Source organism: Stenella coeruleoalba, assembly GCF_951394435.1.
Source record: "Stenella coeruleoalba genome assembly, chromosome: 3".
NCBI classification, from domain to species: domain Eukaryota; kingdom Metazoa; phylum Chordata; class Mammalia; order Artiodactyla; family Delphinidae; genus Stenella; species Stenella coeruleoalba.
The window spans coordinates 162,760,679-162,771,841 of record NC_137148.1 but is presented as its reverse complement, the minus strand read 5'-3'; the positions used below and the strand labels follow the sequence as shown (position 1 = coordinate 162,771,841).

The 11,163-nt window shown below is 62.1% G+C and overlaps 1 protein-coding gene across 1 annotated transcript; it reads left to right on the top strand.

The window, feature by feature from the left end:
- Positions 1 to 542: 542 nt before the first annotated feature.
- CRLF1 (cytokine receptor like factor 1) lies at positions 543 to 10,998 on the top strand. Its single transcript, XM_079917929.1, has 9 exons — positions 543 to 930; positions 5,544 to 5,825; positions 6,161 to 6,290; positions 6,458 to 6,627; positions 7,641 to 7,798; positions 7,936 to 8,104; positions 10,022 to 10,209; positions 10,323 to 10,365; positions 10,864 to 10,998. Exons 1-9 carry the CDS (start codon positions 819 to 821, stop codon positions 10,875 to 10,877), a joined length of 1,266 nt encoding a protein of 421 aa, XP_079774055.1. The 5' UTR covers positions 543 to 818; the 3' UTR covers positions 10,878 to 10,998.
- Positions 10,999 to 11,163: the final 165 nt, after the last annotated feature.

Here is an 11,163-nt window from a genome sequence, read left to right as displayed (position 1 = left end):
CAGGGTAAGGTCCAGGGAGGCTGTGCGTTGCGGCTTTTTCTCCGTCTTCCCTCCAGCAAAGCCTGGGGCCGAGGCTTCGCGCGCTGGACGACCAGAAGAGGCGGGATGAAGTGGGAGGGGGAGCGCTGGGCCAAAACCGGTGGGACCCGCGCGCCGATGGCGTGGGGCGGGAGGGAGGGCGACTTTTAGGCCCCTGGGGAGGAAGGGGGGCTGGAGATGGGAGCAGGCGGGGCTCAGGGACCGCTCAGTGGGGGGCGGGGCCAGAGTTCGGGTGGGGGCCGAGACAGAGGATGGGGGGAAGGAGCGGGCGAGGGCTGGGGGCCTCAGGGGACGCCGAAGGGGCACATGGCTGAGAGCAGGGTGCAGGGAAGTGGGCGAGGGTATGGAAACCCGACTGGGGGCTCCAGGTCCCAGATTCGGGGTAGGGAGCCTGGAGCTCGCGGGGTTGGAAAAGGAGGTCCCAGGTCGGTAAGGGTAGAGTGGGGGGTTTGGGGCCGCGGGAAAGGGCGCGTGCGGTGCGCGGCGGGGCGGAGGCCGGACGGGTGGAGCCCGCGGTGCCCGCGGGCTGGCGGGCGGCGGGGAGGCCGGTGCGGGGCCCGCCGCTCGCCCCCCCCCGGGGGCCGGGCCGGGGGCGGGGCCGGGCGGGGCCAGCGGCGCATTAGCGCCTTGTCAATTCGGTTGCTCAGACTTGCTCTGGCCTCCGCGCCCGCGCTCAGCGACGTGCGGGCTACTTGGCCCGCGCCCCGCCTGCGCCCCGAGTCCCTTGCCGCCGCCGCTGCAGCCGCCGCCCGCCGCGCGCCCCCGGCAGCGCCGGCCCCATGCCCGCCGGCCGCCCGGGCCCCGCCGCCCAATCCGCGCGGCGGCCGCCGCCGCTGCTGCCCCTACTGCTGCTCTGCGTCCTCGGGGCGCCGCAAGCGGGATCAGGAGCCGGTGAGTAGCCGGCGCCGTGCTCCCCTCTTCCCGCCTGGGCCGAGAGCGTGCGCCCCGGGGGCAGCCGCGGGGGGAGGGGGCGCGGGCGCCACCTGGACGGCCCGGGAACAAAGGAAGGCGCCCCCGGCGCGGCCCTCGGGGCATCCTCACCTGTGGGGCGCACGGCGCCGAAGTCCCCTGGCCCGAGGGTCCGGCTTCCGCTGCCGAGGCCTTTTTACCTGGGCTCTCCTCTGGAGGACGCCCGAGTCGGCCCAGGGGGGTCGAGGGGCCGCGCGGCCTGGGACCCTCTGCACTCCAGGACGCGGTGGGCGCACGCGATAGCGTCTGCTGACTCGGAGACGCGGGGACCGCGGGTCACCGCTCTTGGGCGGCGGCGCACGCGGTAGGCGCGCTGGGTGCCGGCCCTGAGCGGGGCCCCCCCGGGTGGAGGGATGAGCCCCGTGAGGAAGGCGGGGCGGGAGGGGGCCGCTCTGGCCGCCTGGCGCGCGGCCCGGGGTCCCCGGGGACGCGCCTCTCCGCGGGCCGGCGCCGCCGCCCTCCCCCTGCGGGACCCCGCGCGCGGGGGTCCATGGAGTCCTCTCCACTGGCGGCGCTCAGAACTGTTCCCGGCCACGCTGCGCCGGGCTAGGAGAATCTAGCGAGAGAAATCTTTGTGAGAGAGTGGGTGAAAGTGAGAGGGAGCGGGACCCAGCGAGTCCGGGCACCGCAGGCCCAGCCGTTGTGGGGGGGAGCAGCCACCGGGAGCCCACAGCCCCCGCAGGCCGAGACCCCCGCCCTGCTGGGAGCGCCTGGCCTCCGGTACTCTCCGGTCCCCCACCCAATGCACACCCCCGCCAGGACACAGTCTCCACATCCAGACCCACTCTGGGACACACCCAGAGACACACAAAGACTCACACTGGCTTGTGGCCCGTCACCCTCGCCCTCAGATGTGCACACACTGCATCCCAGATGCACATTCGCACACCATCGGGGCGCACACACACATTCCATCCCTGACACACACACATTCATGGTCACACTCTTTCCGAGGGAGAGGCAACACAGGGCACGCACGCAGGCACAACCTGCCCTGGATGTTCGCAGTCACTCCACACACCCCATCCAGGCACACAAGTCGACCCGGGTCGGCAAACACTGCACCCCAGGTGGGCCTACATTGCGCAGAGCGGTTTGCAGGCTCCCTGCGGTGCTCTTTCAGAAAGAGCAGGGTCCGGTGTCCTGGAGGTACTTGCTGAAAGCCTAACATGCCCAAGGCTCCTGGGCAGATGAGGGGCTGTCCCAGGCCCTTCTGGGCTTCCTGATAGCTCTGCCAGGCAGTGGGCAGCACCTGCGATGCCACCTTTAGTGGCAGGCTTTGTTTCCCAGCCAGCAGAGCAGCAGGCAAAGGTGGTGGTGGTGGAAGGATTGTTGTGCATGTGTTTTTTCCTTTAAGGGGGAAGAAATTAAAGATTCTCACACCTCGGCAATATGTTTCTACTTACCGTGTGGTGTGTCTTAGCACCTGACCAGCAGGCGGGTGGGTCGTAAAGCGTCTGCAGGTACCAGCGGGACAGGAGATGGGGACCCCCATGGGGACCCCGGATGGAGGCCACCCTCCTGCCTTGCTTGCAGAGAATCTCACACTTTTCCCTTTTAAAACACATGGTGTTCCTTTTTAATAACAGCGGTGGCTCCAGATTGGGAAGGGGGAGAGAAAAGACTTTTAAAGGCCCCAGCTCTGCGGGAAAGGCGGGGAGGCAGGGAGCAGGGGAGGGGGGCTGTCCAAAAGCCTAGCCCAGGGATCTGCTTAAGGGAGCCTTCTAGGAAGCCCCCCAAACCAGGCCAAGGGCCCTCCCAACCTCAGTGGGCTGTCCCCAGCTGCTTTGCCTGGGCTGGAATGTGTGCATCCTGGTCCCAAATGCCTTGGCCCATTGTTTGGGGAGGCCTGGAGGGAGTGCACCAGCCAGCCAGGGACCCCAGAGCTGGGAGGGGCCCTAATTCCAACAGTTGCTAGGCACTGCAGTGTGCTGGGTCCTCTGGACATGGTGAGCTCATCTCATTCATCTCCCCAGCAGGTAGAACGTATTTTCCTCCCATTTTACGGAGGAGGAAACTGAGAACAGGGGATGGGAAGCCAATTGCCCAGGTGCCCCAGCCGAGATGGGCACCCACATCCCAGGAGGAGAAGGTCTCCCTGTGACCTTTCCTGCTGGAGCTTGGGGTGCGGGACTGGCCTGTCCAGGCCCGCCTGGCCTTGCCCTCTTGCCCTGTCCCCCGCCCAGCCCTGGGAGGGCAGCTGCAGCTGCTGGCAGGCAGGCCACACCAGCCCAGGCCAGGCTGGTGTGGCAGAGGGGCAGTGCCACAGCCAGCCAGGACCCCCCTGAGAGCCCCCTTCCTGGCCTGGCCGTGGGGGTGAGTGGGGGACAGGAGGGCTGTGACCCACCCCTGGCAGTTTGAGAATGGGCCTGGGGTCCGGGCAGGCCTGGCCGTGCCTCCCACCCTGCTGGGGGGGGCCCAGGCAGGAAGCGGTGGGTGGGCCGGGGCAGAGACGCTGGCACGCCCGAGTTCATGCTGAAGGAATTCCGAATTAGCGGGCGGCTGGCTGCCTGGGACCTCCGGGGCGGCCCCCTGGCCCCCCGCCCCCCAGCCGCCCCCGCCTCCTCGGCTCTGGCCGGCACAGCCGGCTCCTTCGCACGGACGCTGAGACCTCCGGCGAGCCCTGGGCCAAGCCCCAAACGCAACTGCGATCCCAGGCTCCAGCAAGACATGGCCCTCAAGCCAAGTTTGCCCCGGAAAATCGTCAGGGCTGGCCCCGGGAACTGTGTCCACCCCATCTCGCCCGTTTGGGGCAGTGAGAGCCAGCACAGGGCAGCCGCTGGCATTTAGGGGCCTCCCAGGGAAACCAGGATCACCCTGTCCTTGGCTGCCAGGGAAGCTGGGCTGCCCCTGCCTCTCTGCCCCCCTGCAGTCCTTTCTTACAGCTGCCCGGTGATCCTTTTAAAATATAAATCCCTCCCTTGCTCAGAACCCTGGAATAACTCCTCCCTGCAGGTCTGGCCCCCTGCTAACCTCCCAGACCTCATTTCCTACCACCCCTGCCCCCCCAGTATCTTTGCACTTGCCGCTCCCACTGCCTAGACACTCTCTTTTGTATATTTTCATGGCTACTTCTTTCACTTTATTCACATCTCAGCTCAAATGCCACCTCCCCAGACAGGCCTCTTGGGCCATTTAGCTGCCACCCCTGATTCGTGCTTTATTTCCTCCCTTACTTGTTCTCCTAGACATTTATTTGTTCTTTTTCCTACTGCTCCCTTGGATTCAAGGCCCAAAAGGGCGTGAATTTTGGGTATCTTGGTCACCATTGTGCCCTCAGGTCCTGGCACACTGTAGGTGCTCCTTGAATGAATGAATGAACGAATGAGTGAATGAGTCCTCACTACTACTCTGGGTGGAGGGAGAGGCCCCTTCCCAAAGTCTCAGAGAAGTAAAAGAACTGGGTTAACCTCCAGAGTGACCTGGGGGCATTCGAACCCAGCTCAGCCTGGCTTAAATATCCCACAAGGTTGTCCTTAAGACAATATTTTCACTCTTCTCGAACAATCTCATGTGGCGGATACCATGATGCCTCCTTCCCAGGTGGGGAGACTGAGACTCAGAGGGGCATCAGGGGCTTGAACTGTGCATCCCCTCCCCCTCTTCTGTGCCTTGGTTTCCCCTCGGATAAAAACAGCTCTCTCTTAAGTTCTAATCTTTGGACTAGAAGCCTTCTCCAGTGGAAGGCAGGAGGAAAGGCATCAACCACGGCATCCCAGAGGCCCCTGTGCCCAGCACCCAATTCACACACAACCCAGTTTAGGAAGTCACTTCCCATCTGATCTTCCCAATGGCCCTGAGGACCGTGAGTTTTCTTGTTCCCATTTTGCAGATTAGGAAAACTGAATCGAGGGAAAGCATGATGATGGCAAGTCCCTTTGGATGGGGGTGGGGAGCCTAGAGCTTGCCACGGTCACTTTCAATTCCAGCGGCAGCACAGAGACTGACAAATATAGGTTTAAATAGTATGCCCTTCTTCTATTTGGTGACCTTAGGCAAAGGACTCGATCTCTCAGAGCCTTGGTTTTTTTTTCATCCATAAAATGAGCAGGATTCTAGTAAGGGTCAGGGCACCCCTTTTTAGAAGTGCCTTCCTCCCCCCAGAGACACATGTGTGAGGTTCTGGGGGTAGAAGAGAAAGAACACACAATCTGTTACTTCCAATTGTCAAAAATAAAATGAAAAAAAAAAAAGCAGAGTGTGGTGGTTGTCAGAAGTATGTGCAAAGCAAGAGGTACTTGGATCTGAGTGAGGTTTGTAACCACTCAGAAAGCCCTGAGCAAGTCAGTGAGGAAGTGCTTTGGGAGGACCTGAGTTGTGGAATCAGACAGTCCTGAGGCTGAATCTTGGCTTTACCACCAACCTTGGGTTTGTCACTTGACCTAATAGAACCTCAGTTTCCTTCTCTGTAAAATGGGGACAATCATATAAAGCTCCTTTGCAGGACTACCGTGAGTCTTGGAGGACCTAGGATGGTGGGGGATGCTCAGGGCAGCTCCATCCCAGGCCTGACAGGTGCTCCTCTCTGACCCCAGACACGGCTGTGATCAGTCCCCAGGACCCCACGCTCCTCATCGGCTCCTCCCTGCAGGCCACGTGCTCAGTGCACGGGGACCCACCAGGGGCCACCGCCGAGGGCCTCTACTGGACCCTCAACGGGCACCGCCTGCCCCCTGAGCTGTCCCGAATGCTCAACGCCTCCACTCTAGCCCTTGCCCTGGCCAACCTCAACGGATCCAGGCAGCAGTCGGGGGACAACCTCGTGTGCCATGCCCGTGACGGCAGCATCCTTGCCGGCTCCTGCCTCTATGTTGGCCGTAAGTGGGCCCCCAGGACAGCTAGGGGTAGCTCTTGGGGGCAACATCTCCCTCTGGAGAGGGGCATGAATCATGGGTCCTCTGGTCTGGGGCTGAACAATGGGTATACTGGCATAAGTTGAGAGGTACAGGCCACTAGGGTGGGAATGAGAACCTGGAGACCACCCCCCCACAAGACCATCCTCAAGAGAGCCATGCAGGTGGTCCTGCCAACATCTGCTCTGTCCATCCTCCTTCCGCCCCAAGGTGGGGGCCCCAGCTGGCAGCCAGCAACTCCCCCTTCCACCTGTCCACGGCGCATCCAGACCCTCAGCCCCTGCACCCCCCTTCCCCAGTTCCCCCAGAGAAACCCTTCAACATCAGCTGTTGGTCCAAGAACATGAAGGACCTGACATGCCGCTGGACGCCGGGGGCCCACGGGGAAACCTTCCTCCACACCAACTACTCCCTCAAGTACAAGCTGAGGTTGGTGGTGGCCCTCGGGTGACATGTGTTCCAACCTGGCTGTGTGGCCTTGGCCAAGCCTTCCCTCTCGGAGCTCTGGTGTCCTCTCTGCACTCCGGGGCTGCTGGGGGGAGGTTTGGGGGCCCAAAGGGACCCTCACATGTCCTCCTCCCCTCCTGCCCCTGCAGGTGGTATGGGCAGGACAACACATGTGAGGAATACCACACAGTGGGACCTCACTCTTGCCACATCCCCAAGGACCTGGCTCTCTTCACACCCTATGAGATCTGGGTGGAGGCCACCAACCGGCTGGGCTCGGCCCGCTCTGATGTGCTGACACTGGACATCCTGGATGTGGGTGAGCCCTACCCCCCCGCAAGGCCAGCCTGGCCCACCTGGGATCCACCCCCTCCCCCTCGGCCCCCACCAGCCCAGCCACACTGCAGCTCAGCTGAGGTCTGCGCTGCTGGTTGGGTTGGGGAGAAGCTAGGCATCCACCCGTCCGTCCCCAGCCCCCTGAAGCAGCCAGGATACCCCTACTCTGTGGAGAACACCTGGCCTGGCTGCCTCCCCCTCGACAGCCCAGGTGTGCTGAGGGGGGCCCCCCGGGGAGCTGGGAGGGGGGCGCCCAGGTCTGGAGGCGCCCCAGGAAGCAGCAGCCTGTAGCTGGGGGGGGCGTGCAGGCGGGAGGCAGGAAATGGATGATCTGCGAGCAGAATTGGGCCTAATCTAATTAGGGTGTTTCTCAGCCCCAAGCAGGCCTGTGCCTTAACCCTTTCGGCCCCTCACCAAGGCCTCAGGGGAAGAGGTCAGCCCTCCCTGCTGCCCAAAGGGCTCCCAGAAGTTTCCTCAGAAGTGTTGCAGTGACTCCGTCCTCCTGCTTCCCACTTTGCTTCCTTAAGTCCTGAAGCTGCAGTGGGCATGTTCTAAGCCTCAGTTGTCCCTTTGCACCGAGCAAAGCCGTCACGTTGAGGACCTTTGTGAAGTTGGAAAGAGCAGGAGGTGGGCAGTGGGGGGCTCGGGGGAGCTTCCCAGGAGTCTGGCAGCCTGAGGGCTCCCTGGTCTCCTGGGCATAATAATAATAATATCATCATGCAGGCAGTGTCTGCTTTTTACATAGTTCCCTGAAGATAGGATTATGTTTCTCCTGTCACAGATAATAATGGTGATAACAGCTAACATTAATTGAGTGCTTCTAGGTGCTGAGTGTTTCCTGAATATTATCTAATGTAATCCACCCGTCCTGAAGGGGGGAGAGGGGAGAACGGAGGCAGGTGCCATCTAAGCCACGTTCCCTGGTGTTTGGACCCAGACAGGGACCAGCCAGGTCCAAAGAGAGCCCGGTGCCTAAGCCCCGCCCCGCCCCCCTAGTGACCACCGACCCCCCGCCAGAAGTGCACGTGAGCCGCGTAGGGGGCCTGGAGGACCAGCTGAGCGTGCGCTGGGTTTCACCGCCTGCCCTCAAGGACTTCCTCTTCCAAGCCAAGTACCAGATCCGCTACCGAGTGGAGGACAGCGTGGATTGGAAGGTGCCCGCACCCACCCCCCAGTTCCGCTCCTCCCTCCTCCTCCTCTCGCCCCTCCCCACCCCAAGCTGCCCCTGCCTCTGACCCTGCCCTTGCCGCCCAGGTGGTGGACGACCTCTGACCCTGCCCTTTCTGCCCAGGTGGTGGACGACGTGAGCAACCAGACCTCCTGCCGCCTGGCGGGCCTTAAGCCAGGCACCGTCTACTTCGTGCAAGTGCGCTGCAACCCCTTTGGCATCTATGGCTCCAAGAAGGCAGGGATCTGGAGCGAATGGAGCCACCCCACGGCTGCCTCCACCCCCCGAAGTGGTGAGCACCCCAACAGGGCTGGGTGGTCCTGGGACCAGCCCCAAACCAGTCTGGGCCTCTGTTTCCTTGTTTCCTTCAAGAGAGCAGAGGTCTCAAACTCTTGGCCCCGGGGGCCAATTGTGGCCCTTGGATCTATTTTCTTGGCCTGTCATTTGGAAAAAAAAAAGTTTGACCTACTGGCAGACTTTTAAAAACAATAAGTTTGAACACAAATATCCTAGATTCCCTAGAAAAATTGTCTAGAAAATGTAATAGGACACAGCCAGAGTTACTCCACAGCCCCCATCAGCAGAGGCTGCCCCTTAAATCAGGGCCCTTACTCTTTCAGCTGCGCCATTCCCACCTGGCCTGTTTCACCCACATGTACCCCTTCCCCAGCCCCTAAGGGCAAGTAAGTTTGAGACCCCTGCTTCTAAGACGATGGGCTGCCAACTCTCCCTATGACCGGCTTTGATTTCCCCTTCTGTTAAAGGTAGCGGGATGGGATGATCAGGGGCTGGGTCTGATTCCCTTTGCGGTCGGTGGGGGGGTGCGTATCTAAGCCCATGGACCTCCCTTCTCTCCTTTGTGAAATGGTATGAAATCTTATTTGGTACGTCTGGCCTCAGCTTCCCTATCTGGAAAGTGGGGATGATAATCATGCCTGCCTCAGGCTACTGTGAGGGTTAGATGAGAGATAACCCATGGAAAGTGCTCTCATGGTGGGTGCCACCCAAGCGTTTGCAAGTGATAGTTACTGAGACTCCCATCCCCTGCTCCCCCAGTGGTTTCACCTAAGGGAGAGCCCCTTTGCTGAGATGAGGACACCAAGGCCCCAAGGTCACACAGGGATCTGAACTCAGTTCCCTTGAAGTCCTGGCTCATGCTCCTGGGGTGATGGGGAAACCAAGGCCCAGAGAGGATCCCAGAGTCAGGGAGTGGCAGAGCAGGGCTCCAGCCAGTTCCCCAGACCCCATCCCGGGCCCCTCCAGGTTCGGCGGTGGGCGGGAACTAGCACAGCTGGGAGGGGCCTGAGCCTTGGCCCCTGCTCGTGCCCAGCACCTGTGATTCTTGCACGTGAGCCAGCAGGCGGCTGTGTCCGCTGGGGAGGCTGGGGAGGCCAGGGGAAGCCGGCAGGGGCGGTGGGGGCCGGGGCTGTGCCAGGGCCTGTCAGCGGGTCCCCAGCGTTATTTATGACGTGAGGCCGATGTCCTTATCCGCCAGCCTGCTCAGGGCTGGCTGCGGCCAGCGACTGGACCGACAGGCCGGCCTCCCACCTGGCCCTCCTGGCCCACTCCCCATCCAACAGGCTGTACTCTCAGGCCTGTCCTGGGGGCTTGCCCCTCCCCCTCAGAGCCACCTCGAATTCTCTGTCTCCCTTCATCTCTCTGTCACTCACTCTCTTTCCCTGTTTCTATCTTTCTGCCTTTCTTGGTTTCTGCGTCCCTACACCCCCAGTGTCTCTGTCCCTCCCTGCTCTGGCTCTCCATCTCTCGAACCTCTGCATCTCCTTGGCTGTCTCTCATTGCTTTCTCTCTCCCTCTATCTGTCTCTCCTTGCCTCCATCGCTCAGTCTCTGTCTCTCTCTCTCCAGCTCTTTCTCATCAGCGTCTCTCTCTTCCTTCCTCTGCCCCCTGCTCTGTCTGCTTCTCATCCCTTTGGCCCTGGCCTCTCTCTCCTCCCCCCGCCCCCTTCCACTCACACCTGGCTCAGGCCACGGGAATCGGGTTCCTAGAGGGGATGTGGAGGAGGAGCCCCTTCCTTCCCCTGCCCCCTATCTCCTTGGGGGCGCAGCTGGGCTGCAGTGCAGGGCTGGGCCGTGGGGAGGATCGGGTCCCGTAGAAACAGGGTGGGAGGTGCCCTAAGGGAACATCCCTCTCCTGCCCGCGCGCGCCCTCTGCCGGGCGCGCCCTGACGCTGCCTCTCCGCCCCCATTAGAGCGCCCGGGCCCGGGCGGCGGGGCGTGCGAGCCGCGGGGCGGCGAGCCGAGCTCGGGGCCGGTGCGGCGCGAGCTCAAGCAGTTTCTGGGCTGGCTCAAGAAGCACGCGTACTGCTCGAACCTCAGCTTCCGCCTCTATGACCAGTGGCGAGCCTGGATGCAGAAGTCACATAAGACCCGCAACCAGGTAGGAAGGAGGGACGCCCGGGCGAGAGGTGGAGGGGTGGGGCCAGGGGGGTAAACGGGCTGGGGAGGTACGTCCTCAGCCCTCAGACACTGCCTCCTTCCTTCCAAGCACAGGACGAGGGGATCCTGTCCTCGGGCAGACGGGGCGCGGCGAGAGGTAAGGGGGGCCCAGGTGGGTGGGCAGGCAGGGAGACAAGGGCCCCTCCTGGTGGCCGTAGGCCACGGGACCTCCACCCTCAGCCCTAGTTACTGAGGTGCAATCCCTTCCTCCATCTCTCTTATCAGCATTTACGTTAACACCTACTGTGTGCCTGCCCCTGTAGCCCTTAGTCTAGTAAGAGCATCCAGACCCCTTTAAAATGTCCAGAGGGGAATGTCATCCTCAGGGATGAATGCACATAGCCACCCGGTAGCATTATATGAGCGCCTACTGCATACCGGCCCCGTGCCAAGCACACTACCTGCAGGACACCCCATGGGATAGATATTACTTTCCAGAGGGGAAAACCGGTGCCTAGAGAGGGGCAATAGCCTACCCAAGGTCACCCAGCTGAAAGTGGTGGGACCAGGACCTGAAATGGGGCCTCCTCATTTGCTCTGTGCTCCTGGCCCCTCCCAGGCTCCTTGCTAAGCCTGGCTTCCCCTCTGCCTGCAGGTCCTGCCAGATAAGCTCTAGAGGCTGGGGCTGCCCTCCCTGCTGCATGGAGACCCAGGGGCCACCCCCAGATTGGGGGCCACCTCTGTACCCTCACCTCAGGGTGCCCCAGCCCTCTCGGCAGCAGCTGGGGTGAGCACTCTGAGCTCCGAGGGCCACAACAGCTCTGGCCTCCACGTGAGGTGCACCCCAGTGCGGGGAATGTGTGTGAGGGGGGCTGAGCTTCCCAGAACGCCTGCCAGGGCTGGGGGTGAAAAAGGGTCATTACTCCCCCCTACCCAGGACCACTCCAAAGAGTCT